The sequence below is a fragment of the Canis lupus genome, chromosome 33 (genome assembly GCF_003254725.2).
Source record: "Canis lupus dingo isolate Sandy chromosome 33, ASM325472v2, whole genome shotgun sequence".
NCBI lineage: Eukaryota > Metazoa > Chordata > Mammalia > Carnivora > Canidae > Canis > Canis lupus.
The window spans coordinates 8,164,608-8,191,990 of record NC_064275.1 but is presented as its reverse complement, the minus strand read 5'-3'; the positions used below and the strand labels follow the sequence as shown (position 1 = coordinate 8,191,990).

The 27,383-nt window shown below is 42.3% G+C and overlaps 3 protein-coding genes and 1 non-coding gene across 5 annotated transcripts in view; 3 read left to right on the top strand and 1 right to left on the bottom strand.

Moving 5' to 3' along the window:
• Positions 1-321, bottom strand: part of CEP97 (centrosomal protein 97) — a 40,351-nt gene extending 40,030 nt beyond the window's left edge. Inside the window, exon 1 of the mRNA XM_025415767.3 lies at positions 174-321. The gene's annotated coding sequence lies outside the window, so the exon portion shown is untranslated. The remainder of the gene's footprint in view (positions 1-173) is intronic.
• Positions 322-340: 19 nt separating this feature from the next.
• On the top strand, positions 341-5,956 carry RPL24 (ribosomal protein L24). The gene is made up of 6 exons (XM_025415809.3): positions 341-481; positions 608-683; positions 1,219-1,329; positions 3,920-4,056; positions 4,449-4,512; positions 5,830-5,956. Exons 1-6 carry the CDS (start codon positions 477-479, stop codon positions 5,908-5,910), a joined length of 474 nt encoding a protein of 157 aa, XP_025271594.1. The 5' UTR covers positions 341-476; the 3' UTR covers positions 5,911-5,956.
• Positions 5,957-8,323: 2,367 nt separating this feature from the next.
• Positions 8,324-27,383, top strand: part of ZBTB11 (zinc finger and BTB domain containing 11) — a 32,570-nt gene continuing 13,510 nt past the window's right edge. Inside the window, exons 1-3 of one of the 2 annotated variants that reach the window (XM_025415745.3) lie at positions 8,324-9,064; positions 16,980-17,215; positions 17,876-18,107. In XM_025415745.3, the coding sequence (XP_025271530.1) occupies positions 8,755-9,064; positions 16,980-17,215; positions 17,876-18,107 (778 nt within the window). In that variant the 5' untranslated portion in view covers positions 8,324-8,754. Of the gene's footprint in view, positions 9,065-9,487; positions 9,620-16,979; positions 17,216-17,875; positions 18,108-27,383 lie in introns of those variants that run through there. The other variant, XM_025415754.3, reaches the window with a different exon arrangement.
• LOC112641669 (U4 spliceosomal RNA) lies at positions 18,343-18,480 on the top strand. Its single transcript, XR_003124756.1, has one exon. It is a non-coding gene; the product is annotated as a U4 spliceosomal RNA (small nuclear RNA).

Genomic DNA, 27,383 nt, shown 5'->3' with positions numbered 1-27,383 from the left:
ATGCTCCGGCATACTCCCTAGCGCAGAAAGAGAAGTCCATGAATGCCGATCAGTGCAAGGCGTGGGAGCCACTTCAGATGGCATTACTATTTTCCAAAGCTGAAACCATTAAAATTTGATTTTGCTGGTGAAGTTCGTGGGGCAGCACGGAGCTGTGTGACTTGAAGTTTTACCTGTGGGTATTGGCTGTCGGTCACCGGGCTGTGCACGTCCCACTCGGCGCGGCAGGACCACGCTCAGGACCCCCGACCGCAGGAGACGCCACGACCGCGAAACCGACCGCGCGCCCCGCGCCCCGCGCCCCGCGCGCCGGCTCCGCCTTCAGCGGAAGGAGGCGGCTGTGGCTGACGTCATCGCCGAGCGCCGGGGTTACGGAAGGGACTCGGGGAGGGGCTCGGCCTGCCGGCTTATAAGGCTTCTTCCCATGATGCTCTCCTTCTCTTCGCCGTCTCGCCGTCTTCCCGGCCGCCGCAGCCATGAAGTGAGCAAGACCCCGGGCCGCAATCCGCTTCCATCCTCGGGCCGAGCCGCCTTCGCACGTCCTGGGCTCGGCTGCCCCTTGCCGTCGACACCCCCCCTAACGGGCTCTCTTGGCTTTTTGTTACAGGGTCGAGCTGTGCAGTTTCAGTGGGTACAAGATTTACCCCGGACATGGCAGGCGCTACGCCAGGACCGACGGGAAGGTGAAAGGCCGCTTGCGCCCCTAGGAGGGGAGCGGCCCGGTTGGGTCTAAGCGTGTGCACGTCCCCCCTCGCTCCCGGCCCCTGAGGCGCTTGTTGCGGGCGCCGCGGGTGCAGTGGCTGTTAGGAAAGGAAGCCTCGGAGTGAGCCGATTTCCGAGGCTGGACGTAGTGTGAGCGAGGTCGGAGGTTAGGAGTTTGGGAACTCCGGCGGCCCGGGGAACGGACGGCCCAAGCACCTGGCTGTGCTGGGGGCACCAGGCCTCTCGGGACCCGGGTAGGGACCGGGCTGGATGCCTCCCGGGATGCCCCGCCCGTCCCTGCCCCGGGAGCTTCGGTTCACCGGCTTCCGTGTCGGCAGGACGGATGCCCCAAGGCCTCGGGGTGCCACCCGCTCCTGCCGGCCGTGACCCGCACACAGCCTTTTGGTCTCTGGGCCAGGGAGGCGGTAGAAGTGAGAGTCTGCAGGGTTCCAAGCTCAGCCTCCCGCTTGGTTCAGTCGAGTGGCTGAGCTGACCGCCTTGGACGTGTTCCTGCAGGTCTTCCAGTTTCTTAACGCAAAATGCGAGTCGGCCTTCCTTTCCAAGAGGAACCCTCGGCAGATCAACTGGACTGTCCTCTACAGAAGAAAGCACAAAAAGGGACAGTCGGTAAGTTAACTGCAGTCTGGTCTTGGGGGGGGCTCTTAAATTTAAACTGAGCATCAGGTGCCGCCCTGTAAAATTGTAAAGGAGACAGGACGTGAGAGTGCTCTTAGGCTGTAAAGCATCAGTGAAGCGAAGACGACTGGTACGCTCGTCTCCTTATACATCAGGCTCACGGGAACGTCGAGTTGAAATTTAGAAGCATCCGCTTGCCAAAGTAGGTAACTCCTATTAAGTATACATCTGTAGAAGTCATTCAGAGGTTCCAGTGGGTGGAAGTTAAGTAGTCTGGTAACTTGGTTTTGAAGGTTTACAGGATTAGTTCTAAGGGCTGTCACTGGAATCTTCAGCATCTTGCTTTGTTCTCAAGATTGTTTTTTTTGAAGCGCTCTTTGACCTTGATGGAGACTTTTGAGGAAAGGTTTTTGTGCCCTGGCAGTAGGATTAGTGTCTAGAAGGCTCAGAATATTTTAGTGAACACCTGGGTGAAAGACACCAGTAGGTATTGTGGGAGCTCAGAGGAAGGAGAAATTTATTTCTAACTTAGATTTGACACACCCATTAGGATAGTCCGTATCCAGAAAAGGGAAGATTACCAATGTTGCTGAAGGTGTGGAGAAATCAGAACTTTGGTGCATTGCTGAATGTGAGATGGTACAGGCACTGGAAATGGTCTCACAGTTTCTCAAAAAGCTAAATGGAACTATATCCAGCAACTCTACTTATAGGAGTATACCCAAGGAAACTAAGCAGGAACCTAACACAAATAATTTTTTTTTTTCTTGTTATGATTTTGACTTGATTCCACAACCATGATTTTGACAGCACAGGCAGCAGGAGAGGGAGAAGCAGGCTCCCCATTGAGCAGGGAGGCCAATGTGGGACTCTGGGGCTCAGGGCTCCTGGGATCATGACCTGAGCCAAAGGCAGATAGATGCTTAACTGACTGAACCATCCAGGTGCCCCAAGACAGATAACTAATATACGAGTGTTCATAGCACTGGTTATTCACAATAGCCAAAATATGGAAACAGCCCAAATGGCCTATCCATGGGTGAACGGATAACAAAACATTACACACACACAATGGAATATTATTCAGCCTTAAGAAGCTGGTAACTAGCCAATATAATAAACCTTGAAGACATACTAAGTCAAATAAGCCAGACACAGAAGTACAAATATTGTTTAAGTTCACCTTTATGGGGTGCGTATAGTGACATTCATAAAGGCAAAGTAGAGATTACTAGAGGCTGGGCAGTGGAAGCAATGGGGCATTTGGAGTGATGAAAAAGTTAGAGATGGGATCCCTGGGTGGCGCAGCGGTTTGGCGCCTGCCTTTGGCCCAGGGCGCGATCCTGGAGACCCGGGATCGAATCCCACGTCGGGCTCCCGGTGCATGGAGCCTGCTTCTCCCTCTGCCTGTGTCTCTGCCTCTCTCTCTCTCTCTCTCTCTCTGTGACTATCATAAATAAAAAAAAAAAAAAGTTAGAGATGGACAGTGCTGGTGGTTGCACACAACATTGTGAATGTACTTAATGCCACTGAGCTTTCCTATCATAAATCATTTTCCAATTCACTATTTCTTCCAGCAACAGTACTTTAAGTAAAAATAGGTGAGTTGAGATCGGATTTTTTTTTTCCAGAAATATATTCTTGAAGATAAATGGTCTTACTGAAATCACTTTTGAAGTGAGGTGCCTGGGTGGCTCAGCCTGTTAAGTATCTGACTCCTGGTTTCCCCCTCAGATCATGGTCTCATGGTTGTGGAATCAAGCCCTCCTGGACTCTGTACTCAGTGTGGGGCCTGCTTGCTTTCTATTCTTTCCTCCCCTCTGTCCCTCCCTCCTTTTTTTCTCTTAAATTCTTTTTTTAAAAAATATTTTATTTATTTAAAGAACTTAACTTTTGTATCTTTAAAGTAGTAAATGAGGGATCCCTGGGTGGCGCAGCAGTTTGGCGTCTGCCTTTGGCCCAGGGCGTGATCCTGGAGACCCAGGATCGAGTCCCTCGTCGGGCTCCCGGTGCATGGAGCCTGCATCTCCCTCTGCCTGTGTCTCTGCCTCTCTCTCTCTCTCTCTCTGTGTGAGACATACATACATACTAGATAGTAGTAAATGGCCAGGATATCTGAGAGATCATTTAGCCAATCTTTAATTTGAAAACTTAACCTGCCTGTTGCAGTGTTTTGCATATATTCTTTATATATTTCTTTTCAAATGATTGCATGATATTTTGGTTGAAGGTTCCTGTGATCTGAATGTAAACTCCTAAAATTCAAGGGTTGAGAGATTAAACCTTTGGGAGGCACTGCCTTCAGGAACAGGAATTGTGCCCTTATAAAAAAATGCCCGAGAGAGCTCCCTTGGTCTCTTCCAACATGTGATAACAGGTACAACAAGAGGGTCCTCAGGTGACCATGCATGCTGGAATCCTTAGACCTCTAGAACTGTGAGAAATTTGTTATTTACCACCTGCTCAGTCTAGTATTTTGTTGTAGCAGCCCAAGCACACTCAGATAAATGCAAGTCATAAGACTGTTTCTCCCATACTCCTGAAGCAAGGTTCATAAGTATGCTCCCATCTTGTTTTGTAGGAAGAAATTCAGAAGAAAAGAACTCGCCGTGCAGTCAAATTCCAGAGGGCCATCACTGGGGCATCTCTTGCTGATATAATGGCTAAGAGGAATCAGAAACCTGAAGTTAGGAAGGCTCAACGAGAACAGGCCATCAGGTGAGGAAGTCTTCATTATGAGTTGTTCAGCTACTGGGGGTGGATTATAGATTATGTTTGAAGTTATAGGCATAGGAATCTAATTTGATATCGTGTATTGATACTTCAATCTATATAGAAATTGCTAGTCCTAAATATTGAGTTTAATCATATAGTATTTAATGATTTGTTGAAATTCTGTATGCAGTTAAAGCTACTGCACAACTTCTAATCTATGTTAGGCTGACTTGCTTAGTGACATGTATTGACAGACCCTTTGGATTTATCCTACAAATACTTGCAGTTGGGGAAGGAATATGGTAATTCTTTTCCAAAACACTCTAGCTCCTTGTTAATAAGCTGTACTCTTAAGGAGTAAAACACTTTGCCTTAAGTTATTTTTAACCCCACAGGGCTGCCAAGGAAGCAAAAAAGGCTAAGCAAGCATCTAAAAAGACAGCAATGGCTGCTGCTAAGGTAATTAAGAGTTTTCTTGATTTTGTTATTTAAAACAACAGGAGGGGCCCTGGCTGGCTCACTTGTTAGAGCATGCGACTAGATCTCAGGAGTGTGAGTTCAGGCCCCATGTTGGGTGTAGAGATTACTTAAAAAACAAAATCTTTAAATAAATGAATGAATGAATCCATGAATGGCACCCAGCTTCAGTTGGAAGAGCATGCATCTCTTGATTCAGGGTTGTGAGTTAAACCCCCACATTGGGTATAGAGATTACCTAATAAATAATAATGGGAAGATTTCTTTTTAATCTAAATTGTGGTTAATGAAAGATCCAAGTTTTTGTTTTGTTTTTAAAGATTTTATTTATTTATTTGTGAAAGACACAGAGAAGAGAGGCAGAGGGAGAGAAGCATGCTCCCTGCAGGGAGCCTGATGCAGGACTCTAGGATCATTCCCTGAGCTGAAGGCAGAGGCTCAACTGCTGAGCCACCCAGGCCTCCAAAAAGTTCCATGTGTTTTTGTTTTGTTTTGTTTTGTTTTTAAGATTTTATTTATTTATTCATGAGAGAGAGAGAGAGAGAGACACAATCAGAGGGAGAAGCAGGCTCCATGCAGGGAGCCTGACCTGGGATGGAGTGCCAGGTCTCCGGGATCAGGCCCTGGGCTGAAGGCAGCGCTAAACCACTGAGCTACCTGGGCTGTCCAAGTTCCATGTTTTTAAGGAATTTAATGCAGGGCCTGATCCCAGGGTCTGAATCCCACATTGGGCTCCCTATAGGGAGCCAGCTTCTCGCTCTTCCTGTGGCTCTGCCTCTCTATGTCTCATGAGTAAATAAATTTTTTTTTTTTAAAAAAGGAATTTAGTGCAAAGCTCCAATGAAAATGATGTTCGTAACTGGTTTGGGGGTGAGTGATTTCAGAGGTCCCTCTACCAGAGCCAAATGAGTCTGCCAAACAAAAGTTGGAGAAGGGAAAAATAAAGGTGGCTTTAGTATAGAATTTTCCCAGCTTTTTTCAATGTTAATCTATTTAGAAAACCATAGTAAAATTTCAAAGCCATTGGTCTTGGTTAACTTTTTCTGTTCTAAGGACACAATTCAGGATCCCACACTGCATTTTGTTGTGTCACCTCACATAACTCCTCCATTCTGTGACAGTATCGTTGTGTTTCATTTACATCTATAGAAGTAGACTTTAATTTTTTAGGGGGAGGGTAGGTCTTAAGAATATTAGGAATGTAATAAGGAAAGGAACTTGGAATACATAAGGAATCGATATGAGAGGTGATCTTAAAACTTGCATTGGAATAATGTCACTTAACATGTTATTTTACAGGCTCCCACAAAGGCAGCACCTAAGCAAAAGATTGTGAAGCCTGTGAAGGTTTCCGCACCCCGAGTTGGTGGAAAACGCTAAGTTTTAGTGGATCAGATTTTTAAATAAACATCTGACTCTAACTAGATCCTGGTGTTTTTTTTACTCTCAAAACAACATATTGGGCCTATACTACGGTAAATAGCGGGACTAAAATTTACTTTGTAGTGGGCTTGCCTTTTGTTCGCTGGTATTTTACCTCTTACCATTAGTTGGTAGCTGAGTAAAAGTGCTTAAAACTTTAACTGTACTATTAATCTGCTCTTGCTTCCAGAAAGTAAGTTTAAATGAAGAGTACAACTTCTTTAGCACAGGAGTAGACCGTGCTTACCAATTTCCAAGGTAGTTTGTTAATAAGCTGGAATTAAGAATAAGCTTGCACTTCTGTAGAAAGTAGATCATCTTAAGTATCACACTTCCAAGTGAGAAGACTACAACAGTGAACAAGCCATATCCTTGTTTGAGATAAATGTTTTTGCACATTGAATACTTGGGCAAGGTAAAAATCACACATCACACACCCTTACCCCCACCCCCTCCACATACCTACATTCTATCCAAGTTATGGAACTAATGATTGTTCTGTCAAAGGAATGTTAAATTCAGGTATTGTGCTAGGTGTTGGGAATAAATAGTCCTTTTGGGAGACTTGAAGACTAAAAATAGGTGTAAAATCAATTTTTAAAAAAATGCAAGATACACTGGCTCTTGCTTAGAAACATCTAAGATTTTGTTTGGTGGAAGAAATCTTCATTTTTATTGTGGCAATGTTTTCTTTATGAAATTACAAGGAAAATAAGATTAGTTATGAATAAGGAAAGCTTAACCAATCAAAATACCCAACTTGAACACAGTGCTAGAGATTCTAAATTTTTGGACACAAAAAATCTTTTTTTTTTTTTTTTTTTTAAGATTTTGAGTGAGCTAGAGCACAAGCAGGGGAGAGGAAAAAACAGACTCCAGCCTGCCCCTGTTTGCCCCACAGCAGGGAGTCAGATGTGGGGCTCCTACAGCACCCCAGGATGACAGGCAGATGCTTTCAATAAGTGCTTTTCTGGCTTCTACGTCTTATTGAAGTTAAGCTGCCAATTCTGATTACCCTTGATTTCTGGGTAGCCTGCTTACTGGGAGGAGCTAGAAATAAACAGTATCCGTTTTAGGAGGATGGCAAGTTAAACTTTGAGACCAAGTAGACCACCTGTTAAACCTTTTCTCCACATTGGCACAGAGGAGAATGCAAGTACGCTGGGCTTCATGCTTTCACAGGTGGTTTTGGCAGCAACTGAACTGGGGGTAGGGTCAGTTTTTCTTCTCCACCTCCACGACTAAAGTTTTTATTTAAATCTATTTTTTAAATTTAAAGGGAGTTGACCTCCCAGCTGAAGTGATGGTGCTAACCCAGACAGTTCTCAGAGGGCTGATCTGGCTTTGGGTGCCCCACTCCCAGGAGGGAAGGAGTCCATCTCCATCTTCTAATTCCTCCTCCCCCATCTGTTTGTCTGAATTGAGTGACCCCAAGTAAGTCCCAGGTCTGGTGGTTCTCTTTCCTCCACCCCTGGGAGCTCACGTACTCCAGGATGCTGCCTCCATTATCTAGGCCATCTGCTAATTCCTGCAGCCCCCACCCGCAAGTACCAGAGTCAGTGCCATCCTGTTTTTTGAGCCCAGTGCATTCACCGGTTGTCCGCCCCTAACCTGTGTGTGTAAGGTCAAAGGGTCTCACCCAGCGACCGCGACCAGGCTGCGGAGGAGCAGTTGGCCCTGGAGTTCTCACGCAGCAGCAAAGCACCGCCCGGGCTTGGCCCGTTGCCAAGTAGGATGTCCCAAGTCTGTGGTCTCGTCTGCGCGGCATTTTAAACCCACGGACGGTGACGGGCCACCGCTCTGGGCTCCCCGCTCAAAATGTGAATTAGGGCACACAGTGCACCCCGGAAAACGCAGTTCAAGTCGCCTCGGCCTTTTTTGTGCATTGGTGTAAAACAAAAAATCCCTCTCCCCCGCTTAGTTTATGTAAAAATAACGTGCAAACTAAGCTGTAAGTGCCGGCTACTCCCCCTCACTGCCAACATGATTACCTTAATGTACAGAAACTGCCCCTATGCACGACGATCATTCCAGAAAATTCCCGACTATTCCATGGGCGATTTGGAGCCAACAGTTTAAGTTTAGTAGAAGTTAAGTCCTATCATTGAGGGGCTTAGATTTTAAACGTTTTAACTGGAGATTATATTTACATGTGAATGGGGCTTTGATTTTGCGTCCAGAGGCTGACATTTTAGTAGGAGCCTCAAAAATCTGATGCTTTTATGTTGGACTAGGGGGTGGTCTCCCAAGGTAGGCGGGTGGAAAACAGACTCCTGCGCATCTTGGTGTACCTCGGGCACGATAACAGCAGCCCACCGCCTCCTGCACGTGCTCCGAGCGAGGCAAAGAAGGGAAAACTAAAAAAGGGAAACTGCCAGGACTTAAGATGTCTGCTCGAAGCGACTTCGGCCTCCCAGCAGAGGCCTACCCGCTTCCAAAATGTCCGCCCGCAGTCCTGACGTCACCCGGCCGGCTTCATCAAGCCAGAAAGCCAGCGCGCTCCAATCAGGACTCAGTCCCCTCACCCACTGCCCTTGATCGCGTCACTTCCGGTGGTGCAGCAGCCATTTTGTCAGTCGCCAGCGGATCCCGCGCGCTGGAGAAGTGCAGTTCCCCCCTGGTTACCGACTCGTCCGGTCCCCCTTCGCGCTGCGGGCGCCGTCGAAGAGCACTCACCACAGACCCAGCCGTTCCTCCCGCCGCCGCCGCCGCCGCCGCCGCCGCCGCCGCATCCGCCCGGGGCCAGTGCGCTGTCTTCCTCCCCCGCCACTGACAGGCGCCCTCGGGCAGCCGCCGCCAGCGATGTCAAGCGAGGAAAGCTACCGGGCCATCCTTCGCTACCTGACAAACGAGCGTGAGCCGTACGCGCCGGGCACCGAGGGCAATGTCAAGCGCAAAATCCGCAAGGCGGCTGCCTGCTACGTGGTGCGCGGCGGGACTCTGTACTACCAGCGGCGGCAGCGGCACCGCAAGACCTTCGCGGAGCTGGAGGTGGTGCTGCAGCCGGAGCGGCGCCGGGGGCTCATCGAGGCGGCGCACCTGGGCCCGGGCGGCACTCACCACACCCGGCACCAGACCTGGCACGACTTGTCCAAGACTTACTGGTGGCGAGGTAGGGCTCGCGGGCGGCGGGCGGGCGGCGGGCGGGCGGGCGGCCGCTAGCTGCCCGGGCGAGGCCCGCAGGCGGAGGCGGCCCTGAGTGCGCACGGCCGAGGCCGGGGGTCCCGCGCGGCCCCCGCCCGGCCCGACCCGACCCGACCCGACCCGCGCTCGGCGGCGGAGCGGCTGCCAGGCGGAGCCGAGAGGGTGGGGGACGCGGACGGAGCCGCACTTCCCACAGGAAGGAGGCCGGGGACGCTGGGGGCGGGCCCTGGCCCGGGGTGGGGCGAAGGGGGCTTCCCCGGGGGCCGGGCCAGCGGCCGGGCGGGGCCGGGGCGTGCGGGCCGCGGCGGGCCCGCCTCCTGCGGCTGCGCGAGGGGGGGGGGGGGGCGGGGACGGCGGGCGTGTGCGGGCTCGAGCCCGCGGGCCGCCGCCTCCGGCCTGGCGAGGGGCGGGAGGTGGGTGTGGACGACCGCGGACCCTCCCCGCTCCGGCGTGTGCTGCGCTTCCCTGGCCCTGCCGTGAGGAGCGCGGTGGAAGCGGCGAGGCTCCGCGAGTGCCCGGACAGGTGCGGTTGTCCGCGGACGGGCGGGCGGCCCTGGCTTCCCGACCCCTGGGGACCGGTGGCGAGCGACTGCGGGCCCTTGGCCTTCCTCGCCGCCCCCGCGCGCCCGCGCCGGTTGCCGTGGAAACCGTTGGGCTGGACTCGAGGTCCCGCAGGTGCTGCCGAGGGCGGGGGGGGCCGCGAGGAGCCTCGCTGCCTTCCGGGCGGGCCAGGACGTGGGCGCCTCGGGGTCCCGCCGCTCTCCGCCGGTAACGGACCTGGTCGCACTCCCCGGCGGTGCGTCCTTTTGTTCCTGGAGAGATCTTCCGTGTTTTCAAAGACCGTCGAGCGCTCTTGTCTTCTTAACTGCTCTCCTGTTCTCTTCCGCCCGCAATTTGTTTTCTATTTTAGGCAATATTGGAATTAAATTCTAATAAAGCGACTGAAGTGTGAGGAGTTAAAACAGTAATTGCTGCGTTTTGTTAGGACGGATTTGCTCAGACCCTGTTTCCTTGAGCAAGTGTTTCGGCTTCAATACCTTATGACCTGTTGGGTGCCCTGACTCCCTCCGGAGTCCGAGGAGCGTGGGGCTCTCCATCTCCGGGCGCTGAGTGCCAGCCCCACGTCCGGCATAGAGATTACTTAAAAAAAAAAAAAAAAATACGTTATGACGTGTTACAAATGGCAGTCACAGCTAAAAGTAACATCAGAGGGATGGCTGGGCGGCTCAGCGGTTGAGCTTCTGCCTTAGGCCCAGGGCGCGATCCCGGGATCCAGGATCGAGTCCCACATCGGGCTCCCGGTGAGGAGCCTGCTTCTCCCTCTGCCTGTGTCTCTGTGTCTCTGATGAATAAATAAAACTTAAAAGAAAAAAAGTAACATCAGAATTTTACACGCAGGCAGAGTTCTGAGCTCTTAATTTTTCATTCATTTAATCGTGATAAAATCCTTGTAAGGTGGAAACCTACCTGTTTTACAGATGAGAAAACTAAAAGCATCAGAAAGTTAAATATGCTAGGGATCACACAGATGATCTTTGTACTTTCACCGTCTTAACCACTCGTATGGTGCTGAAAGGGTTTAGTGTTAAGGATTTCCCTTCCTTGAATTTATTATGTGAATGTTAGGAATGCAGTTGTGGGGGAGGGTCTCTGTTTTTTGGTGTGCAGTGTCTTAGTCCAAAAAAACCTGAGACCATGTGTAAGTTTAATTGAAAAATAAGTTTGTGATTTTTATACATTTGTAAAACTTAAAAGCCCTTAAACAACTAGAACAGCTGGTTCTTGAAGTACCATGCTTATGGTACTAAACTCCTGACAAGGGAGGCCCTGAGATCTTTCAGAGGATCTACAAAGTCACGATTATTTTTATGATAATTCCAAGACATTATTTGCCTTTTCTGCTCCTTGTCTCCCAAGTATACACTGGTGTCTTCCAGAGGCTGTGACATATGACATATGATTGAAGGCAGAGGCGTATATGATTTTAAGACATACGTTTAAAAGATTTTCAGAAATGTGAAGTAGTACCCCCCTTTTTTTTTTCACTTTTTGCCTTGTTTTGTTTTGGGAAATAGTAATTTTTTGTAAAATGCTATTTTGTTAACGTGTAATGTTTATTTGATATTTGATGAGCTCATTACTTTTAATATTTTAATATTTTCTCTTAAAATAAGAATTTGGGGCACCTAGCTAGCTCAGGCCATAGAGCATGTGATTCTTGATCTCGGAGTCGTGGGTTCAAGCCCCACTTTGGGTGTAAAGCTTACTTAAAGTAATAATTCATAGTAAGCATCAGAGAAGTTTGCCCCTAATTATTAGCTGTTCATTAAAAAAAAATAAAGTGGCTATTCATTTTGATATTTATTACATTAACAGTTGAATTGCTTTTACTCAAGATATACATACTCCAAAACCATTGTAGACTGTTTACCTGAAAGCTAATAAGATTTGATCACTATAGGTGCCAAAAAAAAAGAAAAACTCTGTTCCAGAGTCAAACCAATAGAAGTTATATCAAGGAGAGTTTATTGTGATTCTTATTTATTCTGCTTTTTTGGAATGCTGCCACCATAAGTTATATTCTAGTGCTCAGGCAAGTTTGTAGCAGTTTCTCTCCTTTGAGCAGAGTTGAACTCTGGCTCAGTACCTAATGTTTACATATAGCATATTTCATTTCAGAATGTAAAATGTTAATAAATATTCTCGTCCCCCCACACCCTCTTATTTTATCCTGTTGAATTATATGCTGGAGTTGAAAATAAGTGATTATCTCCCCTGCCTCAGATGCTGATGCATGAGGATCTACAGTGAAATGCTTCCAAGGTGTGAAGATAAAATTAGGAGGGGAAACAAAGATTAAATTAGCAAAAAAAAAAAAAAAGTAATAGGTTAAATAAGCTGCCTGCAGAAGTTCTACCCTAAGTACTGATTTATTTTTGTTTAGACTATGGGGTTAATTGAGGCCACTGTTATTTAGTGTAGAAGAGGAAGATGTAATCTCTAGGAAACCCATAAGAACTAGGTCTGTAAATAGCTGTAACCAGCCACTTGTAACCTCTTTGAAGAAAACAAAACAGACCAAGGAAGAACTAAAATGCAAATGCAGGAGCTAAAATGGGAGCCCCTGAACTAGAAATGGGAGCCCGTGAACCAGGTGTGGTTGTTGTATCCGAAACTGACAGGGAAGGAAGATCTTGAACAGCTGACAGGAGCAAATTGTTCAGTTTGGCAAATAGATCTCTAAACTATTGGTTCTCACCCAGGGACGGTTTTGCCTCCCAGGGGATGTCGAGCTGTGTCTGGAGACCATTTTGGTTGTCATAACTGGTGGTGGTTGAGGTGTTGCTATTGAGATCTAGTTGGGTAGAGGTCAGGAATGCCCCTAAACATTCTATGTACGAATAGACAGGACAGCCCTTTGCGCCCCTTCCCACTCCAACAAGAGTCATCTGGCCCAAAATATCAACACTACTGAAGTTAAGAAACCCTGATCTAGCGTAAGAAACTGTTCCTTCAGTTGTTTTATTATTTTTTTTTAAAGATTTTATTTATTCATGAAAGACACACACACACACACAGAGGCAGAGACCCAGGCAGAGGGAGAAGCAGTCCCCACACGGAGCCCAGTTTGGGACTCGATCCCAGGTCTCCAGGATCACACCCTGGGCCGAAGGTGGCGCTAAATCTCTGAGCCACCCAGGGATTCCCCAGTTGTTGTATTAGAAGACTACCCACTAAAGTCTTTTGTCTATCTTTGTTTTCATTCTATGCTCAGTGAAGAATCTTTTAATGGTAACTTGGTGTTTTATGTAGAGTTTTTGTTTTTGTCTTTTTTCAGTACCAGAGAGGTTGATGAGTGAATGTTACAGTATTTAACAAACACCTATGGGGATGCCTGGGTGGCTCAGTGGTTGAACATCTGTCTTCAGCTGAGAGCGTGATCCTGGGGTTTGGGGATCGAATCCCACATCATGCTCCCTGCATGGAGCCTGATTCTCCCTCTGCCTGTGTCTCTGCCTCTCTCTCTCTCTCTCATGAATAAATACATAAAATCTTTAATTATATAAAAAAAAAAAACACTTATGTAGTGACCGTGTGTCATATACTTTTCAAAGAGCTTTATAAATATTATCACAACAGCACCATACTGTTATCCCTTACAATTGGCGCGTAGGCATAGAGAGGTTTGGCAACTTGGCTGTGATCACAAAGCTAGTTAGTAGATTCAGATTATACTGTATAAGTGGTTCAACCCCTTGCGGTAGTGTAGTAAAATTAACTATGTTTACACACTGATGCCTTTTCTGTGGTTAACTTGAGTCAGTCTTCAGCTTAATCAATTCTGGATCAACTAAAGATGTCAAGCTTCTGAATCTGTAAAGCTAGATTTAAGATGATCCCATCAAAACGCTAATACTCAGATGAAAGTTCTTAAAACCTATCAGGTGACTTTTGAGACAATTTAGTGACTATCATACAATAATAATTTTTTCCTGCGGGTTTTATTTGCATCCTTTTCAAATGCTTCCTATGTAGTTTTTGTAATACCATTTGACCTTAACCAGTTTATAGCGTAATCAGACTTTTGCTTTATGCAGAATATAGTGAACTGTGTAGAATCCTAGAATGTTTAGAAATACAGCCAAAATTAGGAAAAAATGACGCCTTCTTTACTATGAACATGGAAATTTCTACATTTTCTAAGTGTGTGTGTGGTTTTTTTAAAATATTTTATTTATTTTTGAGAGACACAGAGAGAAAGGCAGAGAGAGAAGGAGGTTCCATGCAGGGAGCCTGATATGGGACTCGATCCTGGGTCTCCAGGATCACACCCTGGGCTGAAGTTGGTGCTAAACCACTGAGCCACCCGGGCTGCCCACTAAGTGTGTTTTTTACCTAGAAATATATATTCTTGGGGCACCTGGGTGGCTCAGTTAAGTGCCTGCCTTTGGCCCAGGTCATTGTCTGAGTCTTGAGATGGAGCCTCTTGTCAGGAGCCTGCTTCTACCTCTCCCCCCTCCTTGTGCTCTCTCTGTCTCTCTCTCTCTCTCTCTCTCTCTCTCTCTGTCGAATAAAATCGTGTGTGTGTGTGTGTGTGTGGTTTTCTTGGAGTGCCTGGGTGCTGAGTTGGTTGAGTGCCCAACTCTTGATTTCAGCTCAGGTCACAATCTTAGGGTAATGGATCGAGCCCTGCATCAGGCTTTTTGCTCAACGCTGAGTCTGCTTGTCCCTCTACCTCCACCTTAGCCCTATGCCCTGCATGCACTCTTTCTCTCTCTCTCTCTCTCAAATAAAATCTTTTTTTTTTTTTTTTAAAGATTTTATTCATCCATTCATGAAACACAGAGAGAGGCAGAGACACAGGCAGAGGGAGAAGCAGGCTCCATGCAGGGAGCCTGATGTGGGACTCGATCCTGGGTCTCTCTAGGATCACACCCCAGGCCGAGGGCCACGCTAAACCACTGAGCCACCCGGACTGCCCTCAAATAAATAAAATCTTAAAATATGTATTCGTTTATGTGTTTCCTATTCATACACATATTTACTCTTTTTATCGAAATATAGTAGACATACAGTATCATTATTTTCAGGTGTATAACATAGGGATTCAACAATTATATACATTATAAAATGTTCACCATGATAAGTTTAGGGACTGTATATCACCATAGAAAGTTATTACCATGTTATCCCCTATGCTATACTTTCATCCCCATGACTTATTTATAATTGGAAGTTTGCACTCATTTACTTTTCTCTATTGTAAAATATAACAAAATTTACCATTTTAGCCATTTTAAGTGTACAGTTCAGTGGCATTAAGTACATTCACATTGTTGTGCAACCATCACTGTTCATCTTCAGAAATTTTTCACCACTTCAATCCTTTTACTCTTATTTTTTAAACAAATAGAATGAACATGTTTTTCTTTTTATTTTAAGTAAGCTTTATGCACAATGTGGGGTTTGAGTCCACAACTCTGAGATCAAGAGTCACATGCTCTACCAACTGAACCAGTCAGGCTCCTCTCCATTTACTCTTAATTGTATGTAAAAATTAAATATTTCTTCAGCCTTTTCATCATTTTTTTAATATGCAAACTATATACCTCATACAGATACAGACTTTTTATTGACTTTAGCATTTTCAGACATTAAAATATATATTGTTCTCTAAATATGCACGTGTAAAAGTCTTTTTTTTATGTGATTTTTATTATTTATTCATAAGAGAGACAGGCAGAGACACAAGCAGAGGGAGAAGGAGGCTCCACGCAGGAAGCCCAATGTGGGACTCAGATTCTGGGACTGTGGGATCATGCCCTGGGCAGAAGGCAGGCGCTAAACTGCTGAGCCACGCAGGTGTCCCTGTAAATACCTTTTTTATTTAATTCTAACCCGTTATTTCCTAAGTTCTCGATTGGGGAATGGGGACCTATGAACAAATAAATTTGACAAAATCTTGTTAAACACTGTAGAACTCTCAGGGCTTTGAATATGATAATATCTATTATGTGTGTGTAAAACGAAAGTATACTTTTCTGAGTTTGTTAGTCCACTGTATACTTTTTTTTAGTGAGTATGGTACAATACAGTTGAGAAGTATTGCTTGAATATTACCTGAAGGTTGAAAGTTCAAGGAACTGTGGTATAATTTGAAATCTTGAAATTCTTCTCAGTAATTCACTGTCTCTATATCATTTTAGCTTATTAATGAGCCTTTCATTTACATTTTACTTGGGGATTGTAAGGGGAGAATTTTGTCATAGTGATGGAGAGATGTGTTCCTAAGTTAGCATAATATACTGAAAATCACATGGCTTCTGGAGGCCCAGTTATGTAATTTACTAAATGCAACTTTGGACAAATTTCTTGCTTTTTAGGGCTTCATTCTCCTCATTTGTAGGATGGCAATAATTGATCTTACCTTATAAGGATCGTGTGTGTGTGTGAAGTGTTTCCTCCCTGCTCCGTACACCTACCCCAACATGCTGAGCTAGAAGTTGAAATTCAGAATAGGGTTTTGTGAGTATAACAATGTAACAAAAGTTATATTGTGTATGGTGGTGTTTTATACAACCCTAAAATCTCATAGCTTTCAAAAATGAGATTTATTTTGCACACTCATTACAAGTTGTGGTTGTAGTTCAGGTTGCTGTTGACTCCACTTGTCTTTTTTCATCTGCAATTCAGGCTCTAAAGGATGGCATCCATCTGGAACATGCCATCTGAGCAGCAGTGGGAAACCGTGCCTCTTAAAGTTTCTGAGACATGGCACACATTATATTTATTTATATTCTATTGACCAAAGCAAATTGCACGGCCTGATGTTAGTAAGGTGGAGAGGTAACCATGTTTATGAAGGTAATATTGTCATTTTCATAATTTCCTATAGCATGAATGAGTTGGAGCTCACACAGAAAAGGGCCCTGCTATATAATCATCTTATATGGTGGGGAAGTGAATAACTAGGAATAAACAAAAATAAGCATGGAAATAAACCATCAGTGGGGATCCCTGGGTGGCTCAGTGGTTTAGGGCCTGCCTTTGGCCCAGGGTGTGATCCTGGAGTTCCGGGATTGAGTCCCACATTGGGCTCCTTGCAGGGAGCCTGCTTCTTCCTCTGCCTGTGTCTCTGCCTCTCTGTGAGTGTGTCTCTCATGAATAAATAAATAAAATCTTAAAAAAAAAATTTATAACCTTATATCTATGAAAAAAAATGTACATTCTAAAGAAACCACTTTTACGTTATGGGGCGTTTGTGTGTCTGGCATATGCATTCAAACATACATCAGTGTACATAGATTAACAAACAGTAAATTTTGAGTTTTCAAATGAAAGCAGCATTAAATTTGACGTGTTAATTTTTATTTTTATTGTAGGTATATTAAAGCAAGTGAAAGATTACATTAAACAGTGTAGCAAATGCCAGGAGAAACTAGATCGCTCCCGTCCAATATCAGATACTTCAGAAATGTTAGAAGAATTGGGACTAGACCTTGAATCTGGAGAGGAAAGTAATGAATCAGAAGATGATCTGAGCAATTTTACTTCCCCTCCAACTACAGCTTCCAAGCCTGCAAAAAAGAAGCCCGTATCCAAGCATGAACTTGTATTTGTAAGTGGAACTTCCATTGAGCTTTAACATCTGTAACTGGGGGAAAAAAAAAATCTGTAACTGGTATATTAGTATTTGTAGTCTTAGTGAATTTTTTCTTAAAGTACTGGAACTGCTTGCCCGTTGGCACTGACATTAAAAATTTAAGTAAGTCTGCATCTCAGTTAATGAACTATGTTGTTACGTATACCAAAAGTATACTAATACGCTTTTTCATTAATCACAAATATTCCTGTTGTTTCTTCTCTTCAGAATGTTACTTGATTTGTTGTTAATTATTCGTCCTATCTTTCTAAATGGTATATTGGTACAGGTACAGAATACATTTCTGGAAGCAGTCTCTAGGTTGTGAAACAAGATCCAATTAAACTGGCTAGGCCTTTGTTTTTACTTTACCTACATTACTTTCATACATCATCAGATTTCTGACTAGTAAGAAGTGAGATGCAGGTTTTTCATTGGGTTAAGTAGAATAAACAGAAAATAGAATGACCTAGCTTTTTATTTAAATATATAGACGATAAAGAATATATGGCTATTTCTTCATATTAATTAGTGGTATCTTTAAAAGTGAATAATGTATCATGTTTTAAATTCTGTTAAAGGTAGAAATACAAATGATATGTAATAAAACTCTTGATCTTAAACTTATTTTGATAGGTTGACACCAAAGGAGTGGTGAAACGTTCTTCTCCAAAACACTGTCAGGCTGTCTTAAAACAGCTCAACGAACAGAGACTCTCCAACCAGTTCTGTGATGTTACTTTGTTAATTGAGGGAGAAGAGTACAAAGCTCATAAATCTGTTTTGTCCGCTAATAGTGAATATTTTCGAGATCTTTTTATTGAGAAAGGAGCTGTTTCCAGTCATGAGGCAGTGGTGGATCTTTCTGGTAAGAATTTTCTAATACTCTTTCTTTACAAGTACGTACCGGAAGGACATGTTTGTGTCTTAGAAAGTCAGTATTTATGCTGCAGTGGTAGAAGCCTTCGTATAGCAGCAGACGAAGCTGAATTGGAAAAGTCCTTCCTTTTAGCAAAGTTTCGAAGGTACAGTTATGGAAAAGGCTGTCACTTTCTATGACTACGCGTTAGGTGAGACAAATGTAGTGGTAGAAAAATTTTTTTAGCTTTGCACAGTGGCAGTATTGTAGCCAATGAGGTTTATCCAAGGTGCGATTATTGCTAATTGAAAAATTTTTGAGATTTACACAGCTAAAAACATTTTGAGAGAAACCTGTAATTGCATCAGTGTTATAGTACACTAAGTGAATATGTTATTTAAACATTGACTTTAAAAAAAAAGGCTTCCTGTGTCTTGTGTTGAGGAACATGTAGTAATAGAACACTTTTCTAGGTCTTTTGTTTTTCATTTTTAAAGATTAATTATTAAAATTCATTAGTTTTAATCAAATTGTTAATGTACTATAATCAAAATTCTAGGTGTGGCTTTTTTTCTTTGGTTTTATTATTGTTATTGTAAATGAATAATTTGACTTTCTTTTGGCTCACTAGAACTTATATATTGGCTTAGGAGTCAACAAATGAAAATTTAGGAAGAATTAAAATAGGTAACCTTATTTATACATTTTCTCCTAATATTAACTTACTATAACTTGATTACTGAATTACTGACATCACTGTGTGAAATATCATTTCCCTTTTCTGAAACAAAAAAGTGACTTTATCCAGGTATATAAATACTTACTTGTTTAACCACTGATCCTTTTCTACCTTATACTTAAAAAAAATATTTTATTTATTTAAAGTAGACTCCACACCCAATTCCGGGCTCAAACTCACGACTCCAAGGTCAATGGTTGTGTACTATACTGACGGAGCCAGCCAGACATCCCTACGTTATACTTTTTAAAATCACTCCTTCTGAGAAGACAAATAAGTATATTTTTCCTTTGGAGTAGCTGTATGTTCAGTTATTAAAACCTATTTATTAAGCATCCACTGTGTGCAGGGTACTAGCCTGGGCTCTTGGGGATACAGTGGTGAGCAAAAATTTTCATGCAGCATAAAATTGCATTACATTTTAGATTAGTGATAATTACTTTTTTCTGTGTTTGATGACACAGGAGAAAATATGACTAATACGAGGCCATCTGAATAATAAAACTCATCATGATGTAGTCTTTTTTTGATACAAGTTTGCTTTGGAATTTTTTTTTCTTTTATGCATCTGAAGCAGAAAGACAGGTGTATGAATGTTGCTCTGTTTCTCAGCAGCTTACAGCAAATGAAATGTCTGCTCCAAATTAACTGCAGTGCAGCATCCTAATATTCTAATAAAATACCTCATTTATTCTTCATCCTATATGTTTACTTTTATATATTGTGCAGCAAGTATAATGTAAGCCAGGGCACCTGGATGACTCCGTGGTTGAGTGTCTGCTTTTGGCTCAGTTCGTGATTCTGTGATCCCATAGTCTCAGGATCAAGTCCCACATCAGGCTCCCCGCAAGGAGCCTGCTTTTCTCTTTGCCTATGTCTCTGCTTCTTTCTCTGTGTCTCTCATGAATAAATAAATGAAATCTTTAAAAATGTGTATGTGTGTGTGTGTGTGTGTAATGTAAGCCAATAGGCAAAGCAGACAACTTTTATTTGGTTTAAATATTAGGTAAAGAATATGAAATAATGTACAATCTAGAGAGATAAAATGTATATTTTTTAATTACCTAGTTAATGTAGTTGAATTATCAGTGTTTTCCTTTATTTATGTTTGTAAAAAAATTTTCTGTACTAAGTCATAAAGACAGGTTCATGGATTGTCTTTTTATGATTTTTTTTTTTTTGAAGGTTTTATTTATTTATTTGAGAGAGAAAGTGAGAGCACAAGCAGAGAGAGAAGGAGACTCCCTGCAGAGCAGGGAGCACAACTCGGGGCTCCATCTCAGGACTCGTGGGTCATGACCTGAGCTGAAGGCACACACTTAACAGACTAAGCCACCCAGGCACCCCTGTCTTTTAAATTTTCCAATTTTTCTTTAATATTTAAGTTTTCATCTTAACGAATTTCCACATGTTTGGTACGGATTCTAGTCTTTGCTCTAGTCTATTGGTTGTCTCTCCACACACTATTTTCACTTGGTCTTAGTTACCTTACCTTTCAATTAGTAGGGAAAGTCTCCTACATTTATTATTCAGTTAGGTCTTAGTTTCACAACCCTTTGCTCCATAAAAACTGTAAAAGGAGCTTGTCACCATACACACAAAATAGTGTATTTTGATAGAAATTATGTTGAATTAATAAAGCTTTAGAGATTTATCCATAACAGTCTCAAACATCTTTTGTAGAATTGTTCCAAAATACTTTATATGTTTTAAAACGGTTGTATTTTTTTCTTAAAATTATATAATTTTGGATTTATTTTGGGTGTCTATTTTTACAGTAATCAAATTCCCTTAGTCCTCAGTCATTTATCTATAGGTTCTTTGAAATTTCCATATAAAAGAAATAGATTATCTGCTAATAGTGTTGCTTTTGTTTCTACCTTTCCAGTCCTTGTATTTTGAATTTTTTTTTTCTTGCTTTACGATGCTGTTCAGGACCTCAAAAAAAAAAAAAAAACAAACAGCAGTTGACTAGAAAATAGTGATTGAGGGTTCACTTATCTCATTCCCATTTCTAAAGAAAGTGCTTTTTACCTTTAAAAATATATCATTTGGTAAATGTTTTTTTTTTTTTTTTTTTTCATTTGGTAAATGTTTTAAGTAGATAACCCTGTATCCTTTAACATTAAAGATATTCTTTCTAAAATGAGTGCTGGTTCGTAACTCCCTAAGGAGGTTCACAAGTGTTATCTGAAACTAGCCCCCTGTACACAGAGGATAGGTAGAGACAGAAGGAAGGGGCAGGCCACTCCAGATTGAGGGATAGCACGTTTCATAGACAAGGGCTGTCATGAGGATGGTCTTAGGCAGCTGCAAGATGAGTAGATCTCTGTGCCAGAATCTTAAAAGTTTATAAAAGGCTTTAACTCTGTTCAGTCGTGTACCCAGTCCAGATAGCCTCAATAGCATGTTTCTATCTCAAGGATATATTTTTGGGGCTGCTGCTGGGAACAGAGAAGGCAAGTGGAATAAACATTCTAGGAACAGGGGAGACATGGGGGGCCTCCAGTTGTCTGGAACTCAAGGGTCAACTAGACATCAAGTTTTGATGACCTCCTCCAATAATACTGACTTACCACATATTTTTTCTGTATTTATTGAAACTAGCTTTATTTTTACTATTCTACTGCGGGAAATGACAGTGATTTTCTGTTAAGCCAGTTTTTCATTCTTGATATAAATCTAGTTCAGTCATATTATCATCTGTTGTGTAAGTTGCTGTTGAGTTTGCTGATATTGTCTAGCCTGTTTGCATGTAGAGTCAGGAGTACTTTTTTTTTTTTACTGAAATAGTTACTTTGTGATTAGAATTATATGTTTCTTGAATGTTTGGTAGAATGGTGGCTAAAATTGCCTGGGCTTGTAGTGGTGGGGGGTAAGGGATTTTTAACTACTAATCTAGCACATTTAATGATGGCAGAGTTATTCAAGTTTTCTTTTTTATTTTTATTTATTTTTTTTAATTTAATTTTATTTATTTATGATAGTCACACACAGAGAGAGAGAGAGGCAGAGACACAGGCAGAGGGGAAGCAGGCTCCATACACCAGGGGCCCGACGTGGGATTCGATCCCGGGTCTCCAGGATCACGCCCTGGGCCAAAGGCAGGCGCTAAACCGCTGCGCCACCCAGGGATCCCTCTTTCTTTTTTTTTTTTTTTTCCCTCTTTCTTTTTTTAAAGATTTATGTATTTGAGAGAGAGAATGTGAGCAAGCACACTCAAGAGTAGGGAGATAGCAAGGCTCAGTCTCATGACCTGGAGATCGTAACCTGAGCCAAAATCAGGAGTTATTCAAGTTTCCCATTTCATCTAAGTTTTCACGTTTATTGGCATAAAGTTTTTCATACTACTTCAAAATGTTTCCAGACACTGTAGATACATCTCTTATTTTTTGATACTGGTTATTTGTGCCTTTTCTCATTTCTTTTAACCTTTTTTCTTAACTGTTAAGCTCTACACCCAGTGTGGGGCCTGAACTCATGACCCCCAGATCAAGAGTCTAAAGACCAAATAACCTAGCTAAGCATCCCCCTTTTTTCTCCTTTTTAAATCTTTTTTTTTTTTTTTTTTTTATACACCACATGTGGTTGAACTCAAGACCCTGAGATCAAGAGTCATATATGTGCTCTATCAGCTGAGCCAGCCAGGTGTTCCTTAAATTTTTCTTACTAGAGGTTTACTCACTTTTTTGTTTTTAAATCTTCCAGATCTGGGGGATCCCTGGGTGGCTCGGCGGTGTAGTGCCTGCCTTTGGCCCAGGGCGCGATCCTGGAGTCCGGGGATTGAGTCCCGCGTCGGGCTCCCGGCATGGAGCCTGCTTGTCCCTCCTCCGGTGTTTCTGACCCTCTCTCTCTCTCTCTCTGTCTATCATAAATAAATAAATCTTTAAAAAAAAAAAAAATCTTCCAGATCTGACCCACTGCCTGTTTTTGTAAATAAAGTTTTATTTACACCCATTCATTTTCATTGTAGCTGCTTTTGAGCTTACAAGGGCAGAATTAAAAAGTTGTTACGTAAACCAGTGACCCACAAAGCCTGACATTTTGCTTATCTGGCACTTTATAGAAACCCTTTGCTTATCACTATGCCAAAACATAATTTTTTTAAAGTTAAAAACCTGACTTTTATGCATATCTAGTCCAAAATTTTTATATAATTGAGGGAACCAGTAAGATGTTAAAACTGTTTCTAACAGAATTTTGAAAGGATTTTTCCAGTCAAAGGAATATTGAAATGAAGTTACTAATAGTTGAACTAGTTGACACCGTACAGCGAACTAAACTATAAGTTTTGGTGTTACCTTTCCTACTTTGATAGAAATAGCTTCTCGGTCTTGTACAGTTCATTTGCATTTTTTGAGATTTATTTAGAACAAACACAAGCAGAGGAAGGGGTGAAGGAAAAGGAAGGAAGAAAGAGAGTCTCAAGCGGAATCTGCACTGAGCACAGACCCCAACACAGAGCTCTATCTCATGACCCTGAGATCATGACCTGAGCCGAAACCAAGAGTTGGACACTCAACATACTGAGCCACCCGGGTACCCTTCATTTGCTTTTTCTATCACTTTTCTGTAAGTTATTTTTGCAGAATTGTAATATAGTCAATAGCAGGTAGTCATCATGCCTGTTCAACACTGTTCCTAACACCTGATAACCTTTTTTTTTTTTTTTTTTTTTGCCTCTTACCGAGTTTTGACTGATTTTTTTTTTTTCTTGACACATCATTCAAAGGACACCTGTTGGGTCGCCTCGTGGCTCAGTTGGTTAAGCAGAGGACTCTTGATTTTGGCTCAGGTCATGATCTCTCAGGGTCATGAGATTGAGCCCCACATGAGACTCCACACTCAGCCAGTGGAGAGTCAACTTGTCCCTCTCTGTCCCACTCTGCCCCTCCCCTGCTTGCACGTGCTATTTCTCTAAAGCAAATACAATCTTAAAAAAAAAAACAAGTTATTTTTTTTAAAAAGCTATAATTTTCTTTTACTGATTTCTTCTCATTAATCTTCCTTTTACTGTATTTGAGCATTACTTTTTTTTTTACTGTTATTTATTTTTTTTAAGTAAACTCTGTATCCAATGTGGGGTTCAAACTTAAAACAATGAGATCTAGAGTCACATGCTCTACTGTCTAAACCAGACAAGGGCCCCTGTTACTGTCATTTTTTGACTATTAAGTACAATGCTTTTAATTTGTTAACTTTCCAGCTTCCTGGTTTGAGCATTCAAGGCTATAAGTTTCCCTTAAATAGTGCTGATTTATTGCTTTTAACCCCACATGTGGTCTATTTTTATAAGTTTCATCTTGCTTGAATAGAATATGAGTTTTTTTGTCAGGAGCAATGTTCAATATATTATAGCTTGCTAATTCTTTACTGATTTTTTCGTGTGCTTAATCTTTTGGTTACTGACAGAGGTACTTTAGAATATTAACTAGTGTGATTCATTTGTCTATTATTGAGTTTCTTCAGGGTTTCTTTTTTCTGCATCTTGTAGCCATGTTATTAGATGCATATAATTTTAGACTTACTGATTTATGACAAAATACCCTTTTATCCTTAGATTATGACCTTCTGTGTTTATTAATGCTTTTTACCTTTGAAATCTATGTTGGCTGCTTACGTAAATAATTTTTAGACATGTAAACAATATTTTCATTACTATTTGCCTAGCATATCTTTTTCCATCTTTTTATTTTCAACCTTTTTGTTTCTTTATTTTTACGTTTCTCTTTAAACATCTTATTTCTGGATTTTGTTTGTAATCCAGCAGGGGTATCTTTGACTTCTAACTGCCTGCATAGAAATTGTTGAACTTCCTGAACCCAGCAATTGAGATTGTTGTCCTTAATCAGTTGAAGAAAAGTGTTAGCCGATATGCCTTTAAAAATTGTTTCTGCCTCATCTTCTCTCTTCTGCCTTTCTGAAATTCCAGTTAGATAAACATTCTCACTTTATATTCTGTGACCCTTAATATCTCTTTTGTATTTTATGTAGATTATTTTGGAAAATTTTAGTTTACATACTCTTTGGGTGTTTAATTTGCTGTTAAATTCACTTAACTGAGTTTTTCATTCCAATTTCTTTTCCATTTTTTAATTTTGTTTTATTTAAGTAAGCTCTGTGCCCAACATGGGGTTTGAACTCAAAAATGTGAGATCAGGAGTTGCATGCCAACTGAGCCAGCCAGGCACCCATCTTTTCCATTTTTAAAGGTTCTATACACTTCTTTTTCAATTGTCACTTTTAGGGGACTACTTTTTATGACCTTTGCTCTTTACTGGCGATAAGCCACTCTTGACTTGACTTTCTATATCTGATCATGGCAATACTTAAAGTCTGCTGGCTTTGATTCATGCTGATTGTTTCCACTAGCTCTTGTTCATGGTGCCGTGTGTGTGTGTGTGTGTTTCTATCCATAATGAATTCTTACTCTTTTTTCTTTTTTTAAGATTTTTTTTATTCATGAGAGACACAGAAGGAGAGAGGCAGAGACTTAGGCAGAGGGAGCCCAATGTGGGACTTGATCCCAGGACTCCAGGATCACGCTCTGAGCCGAAGGCAGTCGCTCAACTGCTGAGCCACCCAGGCGTCCCTGAATTCATATTCCTTAGAACTATGTGGGAAATCTTTTTTTAAGATTTTATTTATTTTATTTATTTATTTATTTTTTTTATGATAGGCACACAGTGAGAGAGAGAGAGGCAGAGACATAGGCAGAGGGAGAAGCAGGCTCCATGCACTGGGAGCCTGACGTGGGATTCGATCCCGGGTCTCCAGGATCGCGCCCTGGGCCAAAGGCAGGCGCTAAACTGCTGCGCCACCCAGGGATCCCAAGATTTTATTTATTTATGCACTCGAGAGACACACATAGAGGCAGAGACATAGGCAGAGGGAGAAGGAGGCTCCATGCAGGGTGCCCAATGTGGGATCATGCCCTGAGCTGAAGGCAGTTGCTCAGCTGCTGAGCAACCCAGGCCTCCCAAGCCTGGGGATTTTTTGACTACCAAAGTGCTATATGGTTTTTTTTGTTGTTTTGCTTTTTAAGATTTTATTTATTTATTCATGAGAGACACAGAGAGAGAGGCAGAGACACAGGCAGAGGGAGAAGCAGGCTCCACGCAGGGAGCTTGATATGGGACTTGATCCTGGGACTCCAGGATCATGCCCTGGGCCAAAGGCAAGCACCAAACCGCTGAGTCACCCAGGCGCCCCGAAAGTGCTATATATTCAACAAAAAAATCCCGCCAAATTAAGGCCTGGTTTGTAGTCATGACTAATCAGGAAAGATTTCTAACCTCTTTCATCAGTGCTGAGGTACCAAGTATATTTAAAATAATAGTTAAAATTTTTAATCTTTTTTTTTAAGTGAGTAGATCAAACTAGGTTATCATAGTCTGCCATACTGCTGGATGTGGAAGTCCCTGTCATAATGTTTCTATATGTTGGTTGGTAACTCTCCATGAGTTTCCTGATATAATCTGAAATTGGCCCCTGTACCAAAGAAACCAGTCATTCCAGCTTGAAGGTGGCAGTTTTAACAAGCAAAGGTCACTTCCATACGAGGCTTGTCTTGAGCAGTAGGAAGATGAGTGGATCTCCGCATCTGCCCACCAAATCTTTAAAAGTTTAGAAAGAGGCCTTTACTGTGTCAAGTTACTAACATCAACTGTGTAGGTGTTCTTAGTATCACATCGCTCTCTCAAGGTTATGTCCTTAGAGCAGCCTCTGGAAGCAAGAAAGGCAAATGGAACCCACATTCCAAGAACAGGAAGGGGGGTGGTAAGGAGCCTTTGAGTGCCTCAGTTCAGTTTCACAAGTTAGCTGGAGATCACATAGCTGTTTGATAACATTCCCTAACACCACAACCAACCATTGTTGTCAGGGTTTGTTTTTTCTTTTTTTGGTGTTTAATTTTGGTAAACTCCCATTATAAAATTTATCCTCTTAATGACTTTTCAATAGTAACTTTGTTCACATTGTTGTGTAGTGGATCTCTGGAACTTTTTTGTCTTGCAAAATTGTCCGTTTTGATGAAAATGTTTTTGCAAAGTATGAATATGTCACTTTTAGGGGACTACTTTTTAGCTTTACGTAAAAAGGCTAGGGGTAAAAACAAAATACCAAAATTCTCTGCCTCTTATCTCTTGGCAGAATTATGAATGATTTTTTTAAATTTTCTTTTGTGTTTTTGTATAGTACAGTAAATATGTGGGCTTTTGAAAAAATTGTTTTAGATATTTAAAGTGTTCCTTGGAGAACAGTGTTAATTCTTTCATGGGGCATTTTTTCTTATGACTTCAAACTCAGAAGTTAAAAAGGTACTAGGTAGAAGGCCAAAATACATTATTTTGTTTGAGTTTTTTGCATTTTGAAAGAGGTACTTACCTCAAGCTTATTTAACTTGATCTTATAATTTGTAGCCGAATTAATATGGCTTCAGCCTATTTAATTACCAGCTTTCCTAGGATGACTGAATTAGCCGTGTTGATAATGTTGATATGTAGTGCCCTCAGTTTTCAACTGGACTGTTAATATACCTCACAGTT